A 21,039-nucleotide genomic window follows, 5' to 3' on the forward strand; every position below is an offset into this window, starting at 1 on the left:
ATGAGGTTAGAATTAATCCTATTTAATAAGAATCGTTTCTGTTAATGTGGAAAAGCAGCATCGATCAGAAATGTTCAATTTCTGATCAGAAATTCCTTTTTTTTTTCTGATTTGTTTCTGTTTTCAGACAGAGTTTGTGGGGCAGCAGGTTCGTCTGTGTGCTGCTCGATAACCGGCAGGTTCTCTCCAGCGTAATCCACAGACTGAAGGATCTGTTTCACCAACAGGTACCGTAATCCAGATTACAGCTCAGCCAGATTGCCACCGACAAATGAATGTCTCACAAAGTTAATTTAGACAAAACTAATTCACAACAAAAATTGTCCCAGAATCAAATGAAGACGTTTCATGAAAAATAGTTGAATCAGTTGAGCTGTAAAAACAGACTGGCTTCATCAGGTTCACTTTAATCTAGTAACAGTTTTCTATCGAACTAGCTGCAGAGATTAACCCCTTAGCTGCCTTAACGACGCCGGCGTCCTTGACGGTTGCCATGGGAACCTTGTCATGGTGGCAGTTAAAGGGTTAACCCCGTCTTCTGTCCTCAGGCAGCTTCTCTGAGACCGGCCCACATCCTGGGCCTGGCAGCCTTCATCGTCCACCTGCAGGCGGCCCAGCCTGGTCCGGTTCCGGTAGCAGAGGCTCTGGGTTTGGCCGTGTTGAGCAGCAGTCGGACCAGCATGCTCTTCTCTGTCAGGTTAGATGGTCTGGAAACCAGTGAAACCAATAAACCTCCCAGTTTACATCCTGGATATTAAAGCAGCTCTCTCTGTCCAACGTGTCTCTGTCCCCAGGCTGGCTGTGGCTGCTGTGTCCTACGGACTCTGCAGAGGACACTCTGCGTCTCCACAGCGACTGCAGGACTTTGTCCCCAAGAGCCTCTACAAAAAGGTTCTCTCTCTCTCCGTCTGTCTCTCTCTCTCTCTGTCTCTCCCTCTCTCTCTCTTTCTGTCTGTCTCTCTCTGTCTCTCCCTCTCTCTGTCTGTCTCTCTTTCTGTCTGTCTCTCTCTCTGTCTGTCTCTCTTTCTGTCTGCCTCTCTCTGTCTGTCTCTCCCTCTCTCTCTCTTTCTGTCTGTCTCTCTCTGTCTGTCTCTCTTTCTGTCTGCCTCTCTCTGTCTCTCCCTCTCTCTCTCTCTCTGTCTGTCTCTCTTTCTGTCTGCCTCTCTCTGTCTGTCTCTCTCTCTCTCTGTCTCTCCCTCTCTCTCTCTTTCTGTCTGTCTCTCTCTCTGTCTGTCTCTCTTTCTGTCTGCCTCTCTCTCTCTTTCTGTCTGTCTCTCCCTCTCTCTCTGTCTGTCTCTCTGTCTGTCTCTCTCTCTCTCTTTCTGTCTGTCTCTCTCTGTCTCTCCCTCTCTCTCTCTTTCTGTCTGTCTCTTTCTCTCTCTGTCTGTCTCTCTCTCTCTCTCTGTCTCTCTCTCTCCCTCGTTCTTCATCAGTGGTTGTTTCTCTGTCCAGCTCCTGTATCTGGTCCCAAGGCTGTTCCCTGAGGCTAGGATATGTCCAGAGGGACAGGGGGGGGACGGTCCAACAGGCGGCCATCTTGGAGATGGTTGTGCTCTGCTGTGGAGCTTCACTGATGGAATCAGCTGGACGGAGACGGTGCTGCATCTGTGGAGACACGCTGCCTTCCAGCAGCTGCAGCAGCTGCAGCCGTACCAGGTGAGATTAATCTGGATCATCAGGTTATTCTTTGCCCAGCTGGAGAGATTTCCCACTTTCAGTGTTTGGATCCAACCAGTAGGTTCAATGTTTCAGACATGATGAGCTGCTGCCAGTGAATCAGTTAATCTCCTGGATTATAATCTCTGTTCATGTGGTGAAGGAACAAAGAAGCTGATTGGAGGAGAATGTCTTGCTGAGGTCAGAGGTCAAAGTAGAACGGGCCGACTGGGCCCAGAAGTTCAGAGACCCACTGGTTCCGACCCAGTTGTGCAGAACCTGTAGAACCTTGGAGCAGCAGAACCGGACCGGAACCAGACCGGGTTGGAGAGACGTGATCTGGTCCGATCAGGCTGGATCAGGTCAGAACCAGGTGACACCAACCAGGTGGTATCATAATGTGGTGGACATTTTCCTGGCAGCATTTGGACCCGTCGGAACCAGCAGGTCCATCGACTTTATTCATGGGAATCTGAGCCTAACTCGCTATTCATCTGAAGATGGAGAGTTTTCTTCACCGCTGTCATAAATAACTGCTGATTGTGACTGGATAATGTTTATTAATGGTCTTAGTAATGTTATATTACTTTATTAAGGATTTATTAATGTTTTATTATGTTTAATATCTGCTGTTTGTGTGTAGTTGTGTTTTTCAGAGTGGCTGCATGAAGAGCTGAGAGTCCAGAGACACTCGGACTTTTTGTCGGATGCAGAGCGGTGAGATTAGAAACTCCTTAAAATCTTCCACAAGTGTTCCTCTTCACAAATAATGAAATGAGAAATCAGTGAACAGCGAGTTCTAGTGGAAACAATTCAATTCAGTTTTTATTCACATTTCAGCAAAAAATTTGTTGTAAATTATTTTGATCTCGGTAATCACGTTAAAAACCTTCATCAGAAAAGATTCCTGGTTCCTGATTGAAGGCCTCCTTACCATCACCCTAATCTGTAGCGACCTCCACCAGAACCAGGGCTGGACTTGAACTGGACAGCTCCACAGCATTAATATTACTTTTAAAAATTACTTTAAACTTGAATATCTCTGGTCTGAACGCCATGCAAACAGCTTCAGTTAAAAGAAAATACTAACTGTTTTCTTCTCACTTTTGAAACTAAACTATTTCTGTTTGATAGACACACAAATGTTTCTGTTTACTGTATTTAGTTCATTTCCCAATTATTGATTTATATCGATTAATTTGACCATCAGGTTCACGGTTTGATCTTTAGCTAAAACAAAGAGTTTGGTTTATTATTGTAAAGTTTTATTTCTGTCTTTAAATTATTTGCATCAGTAATTTGCATCAGTAATTTCTAATAATTTCCTGGAATGCCTCAGAAACCTCTGAATGCACGGTGCTGCAGCTTCACACATAATCGCCACGGAAACCAGCGGTTAGCACTGAGGCAGGTGAAAACGTTAGCAGCGGCTCTGAGTGCAGCTCTGCTGTCCGTCTCCCTGCAGGCAGGAGTACCAGCAGTGGGCCTGCTGGGAGCTTTATCTGCCCCGGCCAGAGGAGCAGGGAGGCTGTGGCGGCGACCCCAGGGCGCTCTGCTCACGTCTGCTGACCGCCATCATGGAGCCGCCGCCCAGGTGCCAGCAACACTCTGATGACCTTCTCTGATGACTCGTCACAAACCTGAACCTGAAATAGTCAATGGCCTGCTATGTTTTTTCTGCTTTTGGTTTTAAATGTTGCAAAATATTTTTTTTATTGTTTTTTGGAATTAGAAATGGACCTGAAGCTCCAGATCAGTGGTACCCAAAGTGGGTCCTGGAGGCCCGGCATCCTGCATGTTTTAGTTCTCTCCCTGGTTTAACGCACCTGGATCAAATGGTGGCTCATTAGAAGAACATTGACAAGCTGAAAAGGTTGTTACTACCACCAGGGAGGGAACTAGAACTGGGCCTCCAGGACCCACTTTGGGGACCACTGATCTAGATGAATAAAGATAAACTTAGAGATGAAACATCTGGACGTCATTCTGGGATTCAAACAAAGCAGCAATGAATTATTGGAGTTCCTGAAGCTTCCAGTTTGAGTCTGAAACATCAGATAAAATTTCTACATTCTAGTGAATATTGGCAGCTTGTTGGTTTCATGAGACGTTTGCTTAGGGTTCAAGTTGCAACGCTCAAAATGAACAAAAATGAAAGATGTGCATATTTTATAATGTTTCTTCAGTAATTTGATTGTTCTATTTGCCATTAATTTATTTGATGTTAGTAGGGAGATGAACCTGGAAAACCTGGACTTTTCTCCAGGATCGTCTGGAACTGGAACCTGTTTGCCGGATCTGCTGTCCAGATTACAGGTGAGCAACTCGGCTAACGATGCTCACAGGAGAACGCCAGGCTGCTCAGAGGAGCTTCAACTGTGAAAACCTGAAAAAATGTTGATTTAACAAAGTTTCTGGCCTGAAAAATATTTCTATCCAGTGTGTCTGTCTACATGGTAAATATCTACGTCTCTGAAGACGAAGCGCTGCAGTCGGTTCCCACAGGATCAGAACCTCCATCAGTAATATCTGCCAGTAACATAAATAAACGCTGAAGAGACAAACTGAATTCATTGTTTGCAGCAAAGGAGAGTTTACTGATAGAGCTTCTACAGAACGGAGCTCTGGAAAACAAAGATTACACATTTTCACATAGCAGGTTCCTTCTTCTATGCATGCATGTTTCTGTTATCACTGAAGATATGTCAGAAAACGGCTCCGGTCAACGAATAACAGTACAAAACTCCAAATCAACTCACATCAGCAAAATTACAAAACCGTTAATCTTTCACAAAACGCTGACATGCAGGATTTTCACCTTATAAAGAAACATTCACCACCAGTTACTTCCTGGTTCTGCTGGTTTTGATGGTTCTGCTGGTTTCGCCTTCAGGAGCTGGTCTACGAGGCAGAGGTCGGTGACCTCTGGGGTCGCCAGGTGGGTCTGGGGGACTTCCTGCTCCAGGTCGTGTCTGAGAGATGCTCCACCTCCTCTGGCAGCGTCTCCTCCAGGCTCGGCCTACAGAGAAACATAGAGGCCTGGAACAGGTGCTGCTCTGCCCAGGTGACACCTGCAGACAGGTGATACTGGTTTGTGACTCAATGCTGGGTGTGTTTGTGTGTCAGGGTGCTCCTGGTGCTGCCACCTGTGATGTTCTTCAAAATAAAGGCTGAAGCAGGGCGGAGCATTGTAGACTGTAGCCAGCTGCTGCAGCACATCACACAGCCCCAGGTAAGCTGCAGGCTAGCAGCCATTTAGCTACAAGCTAGCTGAGAGTTAGCTGCAGGTAAGCTGTAGGTTAGTTGCAGGTTAGCTGATAGTTAGCCGCCACTGCTTCAGCTTCCATCTCCAACTTCCTCAGAGGAAGGCGTGTCCTCCAGCCGGCGTGTTGCCCTGCGCGGTGACAGTTCATCTCTTGAAGGTGAGTCACTGCTCCAAGCCTGAAGGTCCTGCAGGAACCAGAACCAGAACCAGAACCTGCTCCATCTCTGCAGGGCCTGCTCTTTGCTGCGGGACGGTGTGGACGTCCAGCAGCAGAAGTGGACCGGGTCTGGTCCCTGATGAGCGCCTCCTGTCCTCTCCTCCTCGTCTCTGCAGTGGTACGCTTTGCTTTGTAGTAATTCCTCCTGACCAACAGGTTTTCTCTCCCTCTCTCTCCCCCCTCTGTCTCTCTCCCTCTCTTGAGTGCATGTGAGTGTCTGCTGCATGTGTGGAGTGGGAGGAGAACGAGTGTGAGGTTTTCTAAAGGTTTGAACTTCACCTTTTACAGTGGTGATTCACTTGTTTTGCACTTTACCACGATCTGTTTCCACTGGTGTTTCAATAGTGTCTTTTCCCGGCCATCGCACCAAGCTTTTAGCTCGGTGCGATGGCCGGGAAAAGTTACAGTGCTGCACGCATTAGAAGCCTTTCACGTCGACTTGTTATTAAAATACCAGTTGGCGTGGATTTTGCGGTTGAGGAGTAGGTTTGGCTGTTGGGAACTTGTTGGGTGTGAAAGTGTGAAGGCGGCGTCCAGGATGAATAATGCAGTGGTTATGTTTTTGGACTTGATTGATAAGGTGAACAGCGTAGTTGAGAGGGAAATTGTTTTGAGAAATACGCAAACTTCTGTTTTCCCTTTAATGAACCCTGCTAAAAAGATCATCCTGTCTAATTTGCCACCTTTCATCAGCGACGATGTGTTGCTGAAGGAATTGTCACATCGTGGTCAGAAAACGCTCCGTCGGGATGCAAATCAGCAAAGCTGAAACACGTCGTTTCATTTAGAAGACAAGGGTTTATGATTCTCAAAAATTATATTGAGGAACTGAGCATAGTGATGAAATTTAAAGTTGACGGCTTTGATTACCCTATTTTTCCAACAGTGGAAACTATGAGGTGTTTTGGATGTAACCAGGAGGGCCATTCGGTTCGTAATTACCCTGAAAAGGTTCAAAAAGAGACAGTTCAGGTTAATGAAAACCCAGAGCCAGGGACATCAGCGGGTCCTGTGAATGGAGCTACAGCGGGCGCAGCTGGGGACGGAGAACCGGTGGCAGCCAGTGGGGACGGAGTTTCAACAGGAGAGCAAAAGCAGTCGAATGTTTCAGAACGTGACATTGAGGATGTCATTACTTCTGCTGAAGAGAGTAAAGAGAGTCCAACGACTACACAAGAAGGGTTACAAGAAGAAATGGATGTTTTACGGTTCATAGTGGAGGGAATCTGATCAGGGATGATGAAAATGTTTTTAAAGTACCAAACACTAAAAGAAAATCTAAAGACTAAAAGGGTAAAACCTAAAAAGACTCAGTTAAAAGTAGAGTGGAAAAGAAAGTGATTCAGAGGCTTTATCTGGTTCTGATAGAGAATCTCCTGATTCAGAGTTTTTTGCGAGTCCACAGGAAATCGAGGCCATTTTCAGGCACTCAAAAGAAAAAAAGCTGCTTTGGCTGATCTGTTGGGCTCAGAGCGCTGGGAGCTCTGGTACGTTCACGTTTTCAGAGTATCTGAAATGGATGCTCCCTCAAAATTCTTCAGTTTGGAGAAGAAAAATGGACAAAATCGTCTCATTCATTGCGTTCGTTCTGAACTGCGGAAAAGAGCTGTGGACTTTTTTCAACGTTATATGCCAGTGAGTTCAGAGAAAGACTGTGTGATGACAGAAGAGTTTCTCACTGACTTGTAAACGGTGTCAGACCAAGACAATGTAATTTTGGAGCATGCTCTAATGTTGGAAGAACTGCAGGAGGCGTTGCTGAGCATGGAAAATGACAAAGCTCCAGGAATAGACAGCTTGCCTGTGGAGTTTTATAAACCGTGTTGGTCTGTGTTGGCTGAAGATCTGATGGATCCTCAATAACAGTGTGGCAAGAGGGATGTTACCCCTTAGCTGCCGCAGGGCTATGCTCATTAAGAAGGATGATCTGTATGAATTAAGGAATTGGAGACCTGTCAGTCTATTGTGTACTAACTACAGGATCTTCTCAAAGGTTCTGGCATGCAGATTGAGACAAGTGATTGATCAAGTTATACATGTCTATGCTTTTGTTTCTGTTATTAACCCTGCTGTTTCAGATAAATGCCCTTTTTATTTATTAAGAGAAACTATTTTATTGTTTTGTACAATGTTTTAGAATAATATATTTACTTACATTACTAAGAGATATTTGGAAATCATTTGGAGAAAGTTTCACAGAACAGTCTTATTTTTGTTTTTTTATGTGACAAAAGACAGAAGAAAATTGGATGGTTGTTAATTTTTTTTTCTTGGTCAGGCAAAGCTTGCAATTTATTTGAGTAGAAATTTTAAAATTAATAATGAACAGAGTACTGATTGAGAAAAGGTCTTTAACAGTATGGTTAGAGCAAGACTGATGTTAGAATATAAATATTATCTAAAAATGGACAAACTAAATATTTCTCAGAATATTTAGGATTATGAAGCTGTTTTATTTACTTTGAATAATTCTGAACTTTCATTTATGGACGTGTTAATTTGAAGTTGTGTTCATTGTTCCTATGGATCACTACTGAGTGAATGAATTAGTTTTTAAAAATCAAAATCAATCTCTCCCTCTCTTCCTGTCTCTCTCTGAGTGAATGGACATGGAGACGGGAGTCAGCTTGACTGGACTTTTGAGTCTTTCTACCTTTTTCTGCAAGGTGTTTCAAACACTTTTTTCTTCATACAGTTACTTGATCTTTAAGTTGGTTTGGTTGTGCCAGACTGGTCTGGTAGCTTTTTGCTACCGGTTTGGTTTGGCGGTTGGCATCATGCCCGTTGTGGAGGGCGGTGCAGAGTTTGAAAAGTTGACACGCCGTCATGCTGTCAAACTCATACCAACAGTGAATTGTTCAGTAGAAGAGGCAGCTTTAGGAGCGGTAGGTTGTGATGGTGTGAAATCTGCTTCCCGTATGAATGGAGCGATTGTGATCTTTCTTGATAATACATCCAAAGTGAATGATCTGGTTGAAAGGGGCGTCGTCATTCATGACACTTTCACAGCGGTTCTCCTTTTGGTTAGTCCAGCTAAAAAGATCATCATCTCAAAAGCACCCCGTTTATTAAAAACGATCCCCTTGTTAAGGAGTTGTCACGCTATGGACAGCTAGTTTCACCCATAAAGATGGTTTCTTTAGGTTGTAAATCTGTGCTTCTTAAACATGTCGTGTGTCACAGAAAGCAGGTTTTTATGATCCTTATGGATACAGCCAGGGGCGCTGCCAGAAATCTTGGGCCCCTGGACAAAAAATTAAATTGGGCCCCCCCTTACGCAGCTGCTGTTACAATTTCTTGAGCCTATCTGACCCATAAAAAGCGTCACAATTTCAAAGGCTTGCAACTGCCTTGCTTTCTTTGATCCAATACTGATAACTAGTACAATATTTAAGTAATGCACCGTTCTGACCAAAACAACCAATCAGAACCAGGAGGAGGGTTTTGGCGCTGTCAATCACCCTCATTCACTCACTGCTAAATGTGCTAATAGTGGAGAAACAACTTATTGTTACAGGAAAATCGTTTATCTGCTATCACCGGTAGCTATGCTAACTAGATTAAGCATTTACAACAGGCTATGCTAGCTACAGAATAGCACAGAGGAAAGGGCAGGGTGGATGAGCAGCACCATATGAGATTGTGATTGACAGCACTAAACCTCTCCTGGCACTGACTGGTTGTTTCTAGAGAGCACTGGGAGAAGGCAGAGGAAATAGATTTTTCACAGATTACCTCTCATACCATAATGTCACAACATAATGACAGTTTTAACAAATATGTGGAAAAAAATATTTTTTATAAAAGTGACATACTGCAGCTTTAATTTCACCCAGGAGAGGGCAGGTCAGGAGGGATGTGGGTTAGAGCTGCTGCTGACTGACTCATCTGTTGTTAAGTGGTAAAAGGTACAGGTACCAGTTAAATATATGAATATGTTGCTATTTTTTCCTTAATTCATTAAATGCTAGTGAAATGGAGGTAATCAGTAGTCTGTAGCTAAGCTAACTATGCTAAATGGTTGATAATCTCATACAGTCTACCCACCTCTCGGAGAAAAACAGCTATAAATTGACACTCTTGACCTTTTTTTCTCTCTCTCTCTCCCTCTCTACTTTTTTTATTTTTTGAAAACCTGGTTTTCTAACTTTTCTTAGCAGCATAGTAACTGCCACAGTCGTTCGTGTCTTCCACTGACCGCTGCTAACAGCGTCACGGTGAAGCGCTCCAAGCAGGAACGAACCATTTCATGCAGGGGGGGCACGGCAAATATGGATGTGTGTTTTTTGGTCTGGGAGTGGGAACATTAAATTTTTATTGCTAAAAACAATCTCCAAAAATACAATATGATTAATTTTGGAATTGACAGGGCCCCAGATTTTTTTTTTCTATGAACAATAAATAAATTGTGGAGGGCCCCCTGTTGGTCAGGGGCCCTAGAATTGTCATCCCTTTACCCCCCTCTATGCCATGCCCCTGGCATACAGCTAATGAGCTCAACCTGTCCTTTAATTTCAAAGTTAATGGGTTTAATTATATGGTTTTTGCCGCTTCTGAGAATATGAAATGTTTTGGTTGTGGTGCAGAAGGTCATATAATTTGATCGTGCCAAGAAAAGATCAAGAATACACAGTTGCTGAATGTGGTGATGGTGCCGGTGCCGCCAAAGTGGGCCGCTGGTGGGTTTCACGGTAGTCGGTGCGGGTCTTGATGCTACTGGAGCCGGGGTTCCTGGTGATCCTTCTGTTGTAACTGCAGAGGAACAGGCTGAGGTGCGATCCTTTATAACTTGTGATTGCTTTAATGAAGTTGATACCACTGATGGTGAGATGAAACATGATCAATCTGTCAGTAGTTTCGATGCAGATTCAGGGTAAAAAAGAACTGATGGAGTTTTTTGTGAAAGCTTTTGTGAGGATGAGGGCATGCTTGATGACAATTTGTTGAAACTGTCTCAGAAAAGGAAAAGTTCTGAACCTGCCAACAGCAGCACTAAAGCTCTCAGAAATGAAGAAGTTTTTGCAAAAAACTAAAGGACTCAGGATGATTAAAGTAGAAGAATATTTTCCAGATTTAAAATTGTTTGTTGAATCCTCTCAGGTTTTAACAAAGAAAACTGGACATTTTGTTGATGATGTGTTAACAGATCACTCTTGCTTAAAGAAACTGATTTTGAAAGTCAGAACCCAAACACTCACTACTGATGAAGATGAGGACATTTAGAGAAATATTTTACATGTCTTTGTGTCTTTTCTTTTGTTTCTTCTTTTCAATATGTGATTTTAAAATAGGCACTTTAAATTTAAATGGTGCCAGAGATGAAGTGAACAGGGCTGAGTTTTTAAGACTTATGGAGCTAAAGAACATTGATATAATGTTAATTCAGGGGACACGCAGCACTGCTGATAATGAGTGTGATTGGAAGAAGGAATGTGGAGGGTTAGGGGTTTTTTAGCCACAAGTCCAGTTGCAGTGGCGGTGTTGGGATTGTGTTTTCTAGGAATTTTTTGCCTGTTTCTTGTGAAGCAGAGGAAGGTCACTTATTAAAAGTTAAAGCCAAATATGAAAATGTGAATATAGTTTTTCTTAATGTGTATGCACCAACTAAAGGGGTTGATAGAATGGTATTATTGATACTTTAGGTGACATTGTAAATGACTGTAGTGATAATAATGATTATTTGTTTTTGTGTGGAGATTTTAATTGCACTGAAAATCCGTTACTTGATAGGAACCACCTAGAACCTCATGCTGAATCCTCTCGGAGGCTCAGGCAGCAGCCTGCGACCTCTGACCTTTCAGATGTGTGGAGAGATTTCAACAGGAATCAGACAGTATACATGGACTCATTCTAAAGATAATCTTTTATCCTTGGCAAGATTGGATCGTATATATGCTTTTAAACATCATTTGAATATATTTAAAAATTGTCAAATAATTCCTGTTGGTTTTTCTGATCACTGTCTGGTTTGTTGCTCTGTGTTTATTAAAAATGTCCGTATACAGAGGGTCTATTGGCATTTTAATACAGCTCTTTTGAATATTTCTGGGTCAGTCATAAACAATCTAAATCAGATTTTTCTTGTGTCAAACAGTGGTGGGATTATGGTAAAATGTCAAGCTAAGCAGTTGTGTCAACAGTTTACTCGCAATGTCACTAGAGACATAACCAGATCTATGAGGGACTTGGAGTCTCAGATAGTAGAGCTGCAGGGTTTGGCGGCGTCTACAGGAAACCGAGGGTTTTTAACTTCCCTCAAAGATAAAAAGGCCGTTCTGGCCAACCTGTTGGGCACAGCAGCCAAAGGAGCCTTGGTCAGATCACGTTCCCTGAGTTTATCGGAGATGGATGCCCCGTCTCACTTTTTCTTTGGACTAGAAAAAAAGAATGGGCAAAGGAAGATTGTTCACTCCCTAAAGACTGACTGTGGTTCTACTATCTCAGGTTCCTCTGAGATCAGGAAGTTTGCTGTCAGTTTCTACAAAGATCTTTTTAAGAGTGAACATTTGGAGAATCCGGATGTGAGCGATGGTTTCTACAGTTTTCACTCTGCCTTGATGAGCCTAAAGAGTGGTAGAGCCCCTGGCATGGATGGTCTTCCTGTTGATTTCTACAAGTCCTTCAGGTCTGTGATCAGAGAGGACTTGTTGGAGGTGATCACAGATGGCCTGCAGAGAGGTCGGCTGCCTCTGAGCTGCAGACGGGCAGTCGTTACTCTGCTTCCAAAGAAAGGAGATTTACAGGATCTAAGGAACTGGCGACCAGTCTCTTTGCTCTGCACGGATTACAAGATCTTTTCCAAAGTCCTGGCTACCAGACTTAGAGAAGTGATGTCTTCAGTCATTCACAGGGACCAGACATACTGTGTGCCTGGCAGGCCGATAATGTCACTTTAATCAGAGATGTTTTGGAAATCTCCAGCTCATTGGGCTTAGATATTGGTCTGATTTCTATAGACCAAGAAAAAGCTTTTGACCAGGTTGAACACCAATATTTGTGGCAAACTTTGACTGCTTTTGGTTTCAGCCCTGGTTTCAAAGCTATGATCCAGGTTTTGTATTGTGGCATTGCGAGTGTACTTAAAATAAATGGAGGCTTAAGTGCTCCATTCAATGTTTTAAGAGGAGTGAGGCAAGGCTGTTCTTTGTCAGGGATGCTTTATTCCTTGGCATTTGAACCTTTGCTTCATAAGCTGAGGAAAGATTTGTGTGGTGTTTCTATTCCTGGGTGTCTCTTTAAAGTTGTCAGCTTATGCTGATGATCTAATGGTTTTTGTAAACGAGCAGGAAGATATTGATGTTTTAGTCAACACTGTTCTTCTTTTTGGCTGCTTTTCTTCTGCTAAAATAAACTGGAGAAAGAGTGAGGCTATCGCTGTTGGGAGTCGGCTGGGGGATCAACTCAGTCTGCCTGGAGGCCTAGTGTGGAGAAAAGGTGGGCTCAAGTATTTAGGCGTCTTTTTAGGTAATGAAACTTTTGTGCAAAGAAACTGGGAAAATGTATTGGATAATGTTAAAGGTCGACTTTTGAAATGTAAGTGGGTTTTACCTAAAATGTCATATAGAGGACAAGTTCTTGTTATTAATAATTCAGTTTCTTCCGCCATGTGGCATCGGTTGATGTGTGTTGATCCTCCAGTTTCTCTTTTCATCTAGTTATTAACTTCTTTTTATTTTTCTTTCACACTGTCTATGTAAAGCCGACGAAGAGTTGAATATTGATGTGGTTTCTTTATTAACATGGTGAAGTCTAGGCTATTGAATTAAATTTTTATAGATCAGTCTCAGACTTGGATTCATTTTGTCACATCTGGAGTTAGGGAGAAGTAATTTGTAGTGTGGTAGAAGAGCAAGTTTTTGGACGGATGCGAATGTAATTTATTATTTTATTATGTTTCTTTGATTTCAGTTCTATTTTCTGTTACACATGCTGTGATACTATGTCACTTATTGAAAAATAAATGAATTATTAAAAATCAATATCTTTTTTTCTCCCTCTCTAGCGTTGGTGGCAGCAGCTTTCTCCGGTTCTGGTTTCACTCTGGACCCGCCTCCAGGATGCAGAACCTTTTCCAGAGCAGCTGCAGCTCCTCTCAGCCTGCCGGCTCTGGGCCTGCAGGTAGAACCCAACACGACCCAGAACCCGGTTCCCCCCCCCTCCCCCCTCCCGACCTGCCAAGACCACAGATACCAGAACCATGCAGGAACGTTTTCTGAACAATCTGACCAGAACTTCTCAAACTTTTTCAGGCAGAGGATCGCTTAACCCGTTAACAAACGCCTAACCCTAAATGTTTGTTCAGGACAGTAACTCATTTATTGTCATGAATAATTCTCCTCAGGACGTTTTGAGTTATTTTTATTGTGAAACGGGTGGTTTCTAAGCTTTCAAATTTTGTCAAACATATGGAAAGTAAAAAAGAAGTTCTATACTACCAAGTGCTGTATGCATAACATTTAGGCCTTTTTGTAATTTAGAAGCAGAATTAAAGAAAAATAGACTTGATTTGCTTTGGCAGAAACAAAAATCCTCTTCTGCACCATTAAACATAAAAATATACACCCACTTATTTATCTATTGTTTTTAATTAATGTTAACTATTTTAATTAAATAAAATAATGAATGTAATAATAGCAAGGTCATAAGAAAAATAAAGAACAGTTCTCGCTAACAGACTTGAGTCCTACATTTCCCGGAATAGAGCCGTTCAAAAGAATCGAGTCGCTCATGAACGACACATCAAAACTCTCAGCAGGTGTAACTCGGCTTCTTCCGATCAGAAATACTCCTGGACTTGTTTTCTTTCCAGCATATCTTCAGCTTTTCTTTTGAGTCAGCCGGTCTTAAGCCACTTATCCATTATTGTTTTTCACTGCAGTAAGCTAGCTGTAGCGTCGCACTTTCAGCTGACGTCACGGCAAATTAACGGTCGTTTACATGCAGTACCTTGTTGACCACTAGGGGCGCCCGCGGTTCACAGTTTGAGAAAGACTGGTCTAAATGGACCGGGCTCAGCAGTATTCTGTTGTCTTTTGCAGTCTGCGAGCAGGTCCGGTTCTGGTCCAGATCCCTCCAGGTCCGGTTCTGGTCCAAGCCGCCAGCCTGCATGGCGCCTTCAGAGGCGGGACGGAACACCAGCAGAACTTCAGAGAGGTTCTGAACAGACTGAGAGAGACTGAGAACCAGCAGGTGAGAGTCAAACCAGGTTCTGATTGGGTCAGTTCTCCTTTCCCTTCCAGGTTCTGATCAGTTTGTTGTAATTGGGTCGGTTCTGAAGCTTCTCTTTGCCCTCCAGGTTCTGGCTTCTCTGCTCTTTCTTTTCGTGATGGACTTCCTGTCAGAACTTCTGGATCCTCAGGTGGGTCCGGTCCAACAGAACCAACGGTCTGGTCTACTGAATCATTCTGGAACGTTGGTTTCTCTCTGCAGGAGGAAAGTTCTGGAAGGTCCATATGGTTCTGCTCAGAACTTCTGGCGGTTGTGGTGAACTCAGCTGATTGGCTGCTGCTCTTCAGGTCCAACGGTACCGTTTACCCCGGCTGCTCCGGATCTCTGGTTCTGGATGTTCTGTAGCCTAAAGATCTGTGCTATTGCTGTTCTCCAGAACCGGACCTGGAACCGGATCCGGTCACCCTGACGGTCTCTGATGATTGCAGCCGGTTGATGCCCTGGGCGGTCTGCAGGTAAACCGACCAGCTTCCTGCTGCGGTTCGGTTCTGCTGGGGAACCGGGCTCTTTATCTCCTTTCCTTCCTCCTGAATCGGCGTAAAAAATTGAACTTTGAAACGTTTCGACATGCAAACTGATTGTAAGGGTCTCTTTGCTTTTCTCAGTGTTTTTCTCCTCCATGTTCTCAGTTTGTTGCAGCAGCAAAGCACCGCCTTCCACCAGAGGGCGCTGCGTTGCCCTGGGTTCCTCCACAGCGCCACCCTGTGGTACCTGGCAGCGCTGCGGCTCTTCCTGGACGGAGAGGCTCCCGCCTCGGCGCACCAGGTGAACGAGGTTCTCTCTGGACACAGAACCACCAGAACCAACTCTTAACTGTGATCCGGTTCTGCAGGTGGAACCCACCCGGGTTCTGGACTGCACCAAGCAGTTTGTCCTGAGTTTGATCCGGCAGGCGCCAGCAGCCGCCCTGAGCTGCAGCCAGTGGAGACAGGTAACCCCCTGACCTGACCTGGCCCGGCCCGGCTCACCTGCCGCCCGCCCCCCTCCCCACTGACCTCCTTTTCCTCTTGTCTCGGTTCTGGTCCAGTTGGAGACTCACTGTGTGGACCTTGACCCAGAACTGGCTGCAACTCTTTCAGTTCACCTGGACCATCCTAGGGTGGCCTTCCTCTAGCAGACCGGAACCAGAACCAGCTGACCTGATACTGCATGTCAAACAGTCGACTCGGTTTCATAAAAACTTACTATTTTCAGGTTTTTCTGTGGAAACATGAATCCTAAAGAAAATAAAATAAGTTTCTTCTTCTTCTCCTTCCTGCTGCTGACAGGAAGTACAGCACCACCTGGTGCATCAACTGCAAAAATCAGCTTTTAAATATTTCATTGTCCGACCAGCAGCCCAATTGTTAGAAACTTGGTTCTGGAATAATAGGAGCGGTTCCAGAACCAAAGACTTAAGTGCTGCTGTAGCTTCACATTGCTGAACTCCAGCGCCCTCTGGTGGCTGAAACAGGAACTCCACAACCTGTTCATCTGAACATTAATATCTGATCAAACTGAACTGAGTTCTGGGCTTTAAAACCCAAATAATCCAGAGAAATCTGAACAAACAACTTCAACAGTCATGGAGTGTAACAAATAAATAGAAAACCGTCAGGATTTAGAAATCTGGTTTAACTGATGCGCCACAAAAATGTTGGACAGAGCTGAAAAAAAACAGACCTTCAAAATAAAGCGTTATGAAATGGTAATAAGGGCTGCAGCTGTATTTCTAAATGTTGGAGCCGTAATCCAGAAAGTCGCTTCTCTGTTGATCCCATCGTAATCGGTGGGATTAAATAGTGATCTGTTGCTTCTACACTGAGATTCAGATGAACCCGGCTGGGTTCCGCTTCCTGGTTCTGTTTCCTGGTTCTGTTGTAGCCTGTCTGAAGAACCTTGTGAAAAACTGCGTCCAGCTGCAGGCTCCTCCGGAGTGGACCCGGACGGTACCGGCTCCTCCGGACTCCAGACCGGCCGTCATCTGTCCTGGTCCTGCGTAACCAGCTCTCCGGTGAGACCGATGGTCTGCAGGTGAACCGGGCCGGCCTGCCGGGCCTCGGCCAGAACCGGCGGGTGGACCATGGACATGTGTACGTTGAGGTTGTGCGGCTTCTCGAAGCGCTTGCGGCAGGTCCGGCACTCGAAGGCCAGGTCGGACTCGGCTTTGTGCTTGGTCATGTGATACTTGAGGGACGCCCGCTGGCGACACTGGAAGCCGCACACCTCACACCTGCAGGACAGGGATTGGGTCAGGTTCTGGTTCTGGTTGGTACTGGGTCAGACATCAAGACTGGTAGTGGGGAGACTAAAGGAGCGCCACCATCTGTTTGATTAAGGTAATGCAGTGTTGAGCAGCGGACATCAGCTTGTTAAATAAACTCTTAAAAACTACAATTAAATTGTTCCTGTTTATTATTTTACTTATTTTATCCTGTTATTTTATTAAGTCAAATTAAAATAACAGGAAATAAAACTATATGTAGCTATGAATCTGTTTTATCAGCAGCAGAAAAATTGATTTTGATCTAAATGCTTCCTACCAATAAATTAAACAATGTTAATTACCTCCTTATTTCTTTCTGGTTGTTTTAGAAATGTAATAATTTAACTAGTTTTTTTTGTTTTTTTTTACATGGTTTTAATTTTAAAATTTCAGACTTTAACAATAGTTCATCTTGAATCCATGTGCCATATTTCTACAGAGGTCCCAAAAACATGAGGATGGATGATGTGACAGGTAAAGTCCAGATATTGTATTCCTAAGGTGTATTATAGCGCCACCACCAGGACTTACTGCAGCGGTTTGGCTCCTGAATGTCTCATCTGATGAACCGACAGGTGTTTCCGCTGCTTGAAGGTCTGACCGCACTGATCACAGATGTAGTTCCTCTCCTCTGGAAGAAACCGTTTCAATCAGCAGGACAGAAAACAACAAAGTGGAAAAGCTATAAAAATATTACATCTGAATAATTAAGGCCTGGAAGGGTTAGCTGGTTAAAGTACAGCAGCCTAATGGAGCCGTTGCCATGACGACTGACACAAACAGCTATCGCCATGACGACGGCTGATACCAGCTGCACTCCAGAACCACCACCAGAAGAAAGTTCTGGCCTCACCTGTGTGGATGAGCTTGATGTGCCTCTGCAGGTAGCGGTCGATCATGAACACCTTGTTGCAGCCGGGATGGGGGCACGGCCGCTCCCTCATGTCCTCATGATGCTCCTTGATGTGTTTCTGAGGGGAACAAGAGCAGCGGGTCGGAACCATTATAAGAACCAGGTCCGAACAGGCTGAGGCTCTGGACCAGAACCAGACGAACGGTTCTGACCTTTAACCCGTCAGGCGCTCGGTAGACGGCGGTGCAGCCCTGGTACGGACACTTGTAGATGTTGGGAAGCTCCTCCCTTAAAAACAGCAGAACCAAATGGGTCAGAACCAAACCGGTCAGGACCAATGATGGTTTCTGGAACCTCTATGCACCCTTTGGGCCGGAACTGGTTCTTCCAGCCCGGTTTGGGTCCGGGTTTCTTTCGGACTCTGGGTTCCTCCGAGGTTTTTGGGTTCTGCCTCCTCCGGGTTTTGCTGAGCCTAGAGGTTCTGGAGGAGAGGACAGTCAGAACATCGGGTCAGAACCTTAGTTCTACTGTGGACCAGCACCAGGAGTCCAGAACTCAGGTCCAGTTTCTAAAACACGTTTTTATGAATTGGGAAAAGTTCTGCGCCAGCGTGCCTCTGGTTCTGGGCCGGGTCAAACATCTCCTCATCGGACCTGCCCCGGTTCTCCTGGAGCTCATCCTCAGAGATTGCCCTGAAACCACAGAACCACATCAGTCTGACTGGTCCAAAAGGTTCGGTCTGGTAGACCTGGACAGGACCAAAGAGACTCACCTGTCCGACAGATCGCTGTCAGCGGTCCGGTCCTGGAGCGGGCCCGGTGCCGGCAATGTCGCCTCCTCAGGAAAGCCTGGAAGAACCAACCAGACCGGACTCAGTTCCCAGTAAGCCTAGCAGGTCAGAACCACTCAGCCCGACCTCCTGCAGGTTTGATGATGTTCTCACCTTCGGCCCAGTCGTCCTGGTTCTTTTGGGTTCCTGGGTCCATCCGTCCATCCAGAACCTTCTCGCCTCCATCCTCTTCGTTGCTCCGCCTCCACGAGGCTCCGCCCCAGTAGCCCACCTGGTCTCCCAGGTAACTGGCAGCGGCGTTCTGAGAGTCCATGATGTAACGGTGGCCATCGGCGCAGCCCCACACGGCCCTCAGGGAGCCCCCGCACCGCCCCTCCAGCACCTCCTTCAGGTCAGGGCAGGAAGTGCAGGCCTCGCCGTGGCGGTGCGCCCAGCCCACCAGGCTGCGGAGGCACTTTGGGTCGGAGGTGAACCACGGCGGTTCTGAAGACGGGAAGCACGGCGATTCTGAAGGAAGAGAGACAACGGTGACGACACCAGGCAGCAGCTGGACCAGAACCAGAACCTCTGAGTCTCTTTACTTCCTGGTGAGTCGTTTGCTGGCGCATTCGGACCCTTCAGGTTCCTCCTGGAAACAAACAAACCCGCTTCAGGTTTGGAACTTCTCTCTGTGAATTGGACCTCTAGAGACGCGCTAGCCGTCTCACCGGTTCCCGGTTCCGAGCGCCGGCAGGTTGACCCTCTGCAGGAACCGTCGCAGGATGCTGTGGCACTTGTAGAACTTGGTGTGGCACCTTTTGCAGATGAAGTCTGAGAGCCGCGCATCCCGGTCCAACCGGACCCCGACCAGACGCTGGAAGTCCAAATGGAATGGGAGGAGTGATGGGGCGGCCGGGTCCAAAAGGGGTGACGGGGTGGCCAGGTCCAGGGCCCGCAGTGGCCCCGGAGGCCACCTGCTGAAGGCATGCCTCAGACTGCGAGGGGAGAACTTTCCATGGCAGAGACGACAGACGGCGCTGGTCGTCCTTCCTGCTGGGAGACAAAACAGCGGAAATCAGACGCAGGTTGTTTCCTGTTGGATTGGAGCTGGGACCGTCTGACCGCTGAAGGAAAAGATGGTTTGTTGCATAAATCCTAATCTATACAACTGTTGCAGGTAGGTCTGAGGTCAGGTTGAACTCACCTGAACATCTGGACTTGCTCTCTGGATCTTTCTCTTTGTCATCTTTTATCACCCTGAAGTATGAGTTTGTGTCCATCGCCGTCCTTTCAGGAGACAAGCTGTCTGTGGTTGAGGGGACAGTGTTCAGCAGAATCTCTCTGTCTCCTGTCTTCCTCTCCTCACATCCATCGGCTGCTGTCTGAGGCGATGAGGAGATCTTTAGACACCGCGGTTTCTTCTTCATGGTTTCTGCGTTATTGGACCTTCAGATCTGAATCTTCTGCAGCCTGAGGAGAAAACGTGTCTGTGAGCAACTGACATGAAACATCTGGAGAAAAAGGGAAATTATTCTCGTTTCTAGATTTGACCTGGAGGTTTATTCAGACTGTAGTCCTGTATTACAGTAAATGGCGGCTGGTGGACTGGAAAAAAGATCATAAAACAGCCTCTGATTATGTCAACAGATTTCTGAAGGTTGCTGATTTTCATCAAAACATACCGACCTGACGTCAGCAGCTTAGCTTCGTTAGTCTGGTTAGCTTAGCTTGGTTAGCTTCAGTGAGTCTGCGTAACACCAGAAATGGAAATTAGAGCCTACAGTTGTCATGCGCAGAGACCAGCAGCAGCTGAACATGTTTAACTGTACCACGTGACTTTCTGAGCCACTCAAACAAGCAAATAAACAAAGTCCGCGGCTGCTAAGCTGCTCCCACTGTAAACATCAGGACCCGGAAGTACTACCAGAGAGCGAGAAGGAAGGACAAACGGCTCAGAGCGCCACCTACCTGCAATACCGTTAATTCACCAGCATAATATGAGGTACTTTTTATTCCTCTATCACAGTGTTTCTCAACCTTTTTTTATGCCAGCGCCCCCTATCCGTTATCCAGGTCCCTTGCCGCCCCCATCAAAGCATTTGTAGGCTACTTTGCACTGAATATTGTTTTATTATTAATATTACTATCACTGTTGTTGATGTTTTGATTTTCATGGTTGTTTCTGGAGTTATCGTCAAAAATAATTTCCCAGAGAACAAAAAAGCCATGTCAATAGAAATTATTTTCACAGGTGTCTACCTTGAAAATCAGTAGGCCTAACAGCAGCCAATCAGAGTGGAAAAAATATTCTTGTTCTTTGTCATTTTCTAGTTGTTATATATTCCACAAAATGAGCAGATAAAAGATGAACATGCCAGTTTAAACTTTGATCTATTTGCAAACCGACTGAGCTCTGCAGCATTAAAACATGGATAGAACTGTAACTATATTAATCATAGCTCTTCTTCTCTTCAGTGTTTCTGTCGGTTTCTGGTGGTGCAGCTCTGTGCTGCCTTCAGGAGAATGGGACATCAGAGTATCATCCATAAAATTTCACCCACATGGCATTTATTGTGCAAACCAGAGCTTTCAGTGTGTTACGGCCAGTGCCCTTTTCTGTGTTTGTTTGTTGTTTTTCAGTGGCTAATCAGATTGACTCCACCTGGAAGTGGTTGCTGCCCTGCTTGTCCTGTGCCACATCCTGAGGCCTACCGTGATTGGGTCATCAATTGCCTGCTCCACCAATCACTGTTGAGGCCTCCCTTTAAGAACCAAGGACATCCTGGGAGAAGCGCGGCTGTTTCTT

At 45.3% G+C, this 21,039-nt stretch overlaps 2 protein-coding genes across 11 annotated transcripts in view; one reads left to right on the forward strand and one right to left on the reverse strand.

The window, feature by feature from the left end:
* fanca (FA complementation group A) overlaps positions 1-15,706 on the forward strand; it is a 36,416-nt gene extending 20,710 nt beyond the window's left edge. For 3 of the 6 annotated variants that reach the window (XM_016664921.1, XM_007540281.2, XM_016664923.1), the window contains 19 exons: positions 128-227; positions 549-697; positions 795-891; positions 1,453-1,656; positions 2,300-2,373; positions 3,122-3,250; positions 3,885-3,972; positions 4,550-4,704; positions 4,783-4,888; positions 5,019-5,078; positions 5,152-5,256; positions 13,141-13,256; positions 14,177-14,327; positions 14,434-14,496; positions 14,568-14,661; positions 14,743-14,821; positions 14,996-15,131; positions 15,199-15,297; positions 15,394-15,706. In XM_016664921.1, the coding sequence (XP_016520407.1) occupies positions 128-227; positions 549-697; positions 795-891; positions 1,453-1,656; positions 2,300-2,373; positions 3,122-3,250; positions 3,885-3,972; positions 4,550-4,704; positions 4,783-4,888; positions 5,019-5,078; positions 5,152-5,256; positions 13,141-13,256; positions 14,177-14,327; positions 14,434-14,496; positions 14,568-14,661; positions 14,743-14,821; positions 14,996-15,131; positions 15,199-15,297; positions 15,394-15,480 (2,092 nt within the window). In that variant the 3' untranslated portion in view covers positions 15,481-15,706. Of the gene's footprint in view, positions 1-127; positions 228-548; positions 698-794; positions 892-1,452; positions 1,657-2,299; positions 2,374-3,121; positions 3,251-3,884; positions 3,973-4,549; positions 4,705-4,782; positions 4,889-5,018; positions 5,257-13,140; positions 13,337-13,433; positions 13,678-14,176; positions 14,328-14,433; positions 14,497-14,567; positions 14,662-14,742; positions 14,822-14,995; positions 15,132-15,198; positions 15,298-15,393 lie in introns of those variants that run through there. The other 3 variants (XM_016664922.1, XR_001659928.1, XM_016664924.1) reach the window with 3 other exon arrangements.
* Positions 15,707-15,959: 253 nt separating this feature from the next.
* Positions 15,960-20,235, reverse strand: znf276 (zinc finger protein 276). 5 transcript variants are annotated; one of them, XM_007540277.2, is made up of 13 exons: positions 19,920-20,234; positions 19,785-19,838; positions 19,438-19,703; positions 18,962-19,286; positions 18,836-18,882; positions 18,408-18,761; positions 18,237-18,312; positions 18,079-18,156; positions 17,829-17,945; positions 17,677-17,752; positions 17,465-17,582; positions 17,143-17,242; positions 15,960-16,578 (listed from the first exon to the last, which is right to left on the reverse strand). In XM_007540277.2, exons 3-13 carry the CDS (start codon positions 19,658-19,660, stop codon positions 16,326-16,328), a joined length of 1,767 nt encoding a protein of 588 aa, XP_007540339.1. In that variant the 5' UTR covers positions 19,661-19,703; positions 19,785-19,838; positions 19,920-20,234; the 3' UTR covers positions 15,960-16,325. The 5 variants fall into 5 exon arrangements, with proteins under 5 accessions (XP_007540339.1, XP_007540338.1, XP_016520411.1 ...); XM_007540276.2 differs by having other exon boundaries at positions 19,916-20,234; XM_016664925.1 differs by having other exon boundaries at positions 18,962-19,283; positions 19,438-20,233.
* Between the last annotated feature and the right edge of the window lie 804 nt (positions 20,236-21,039).

Source organism: Poecilia formosa, unplaced genomic scaffold (genome assembly GCF_000485575.1).
Source record: "Poecilia formosa unplaced genomic scaffold, Poecilia_formosa-5.1.2 Scaffold531, whole genome shotgun sequence".
Classification (NCBI taxonomy): domain Eukaryota; kingdom Metazoa; phylum Chordata; class Actinopteri; order Cyprinodontiformes; family Poeciliidae; genus Poecilia; species Poecilia formosa.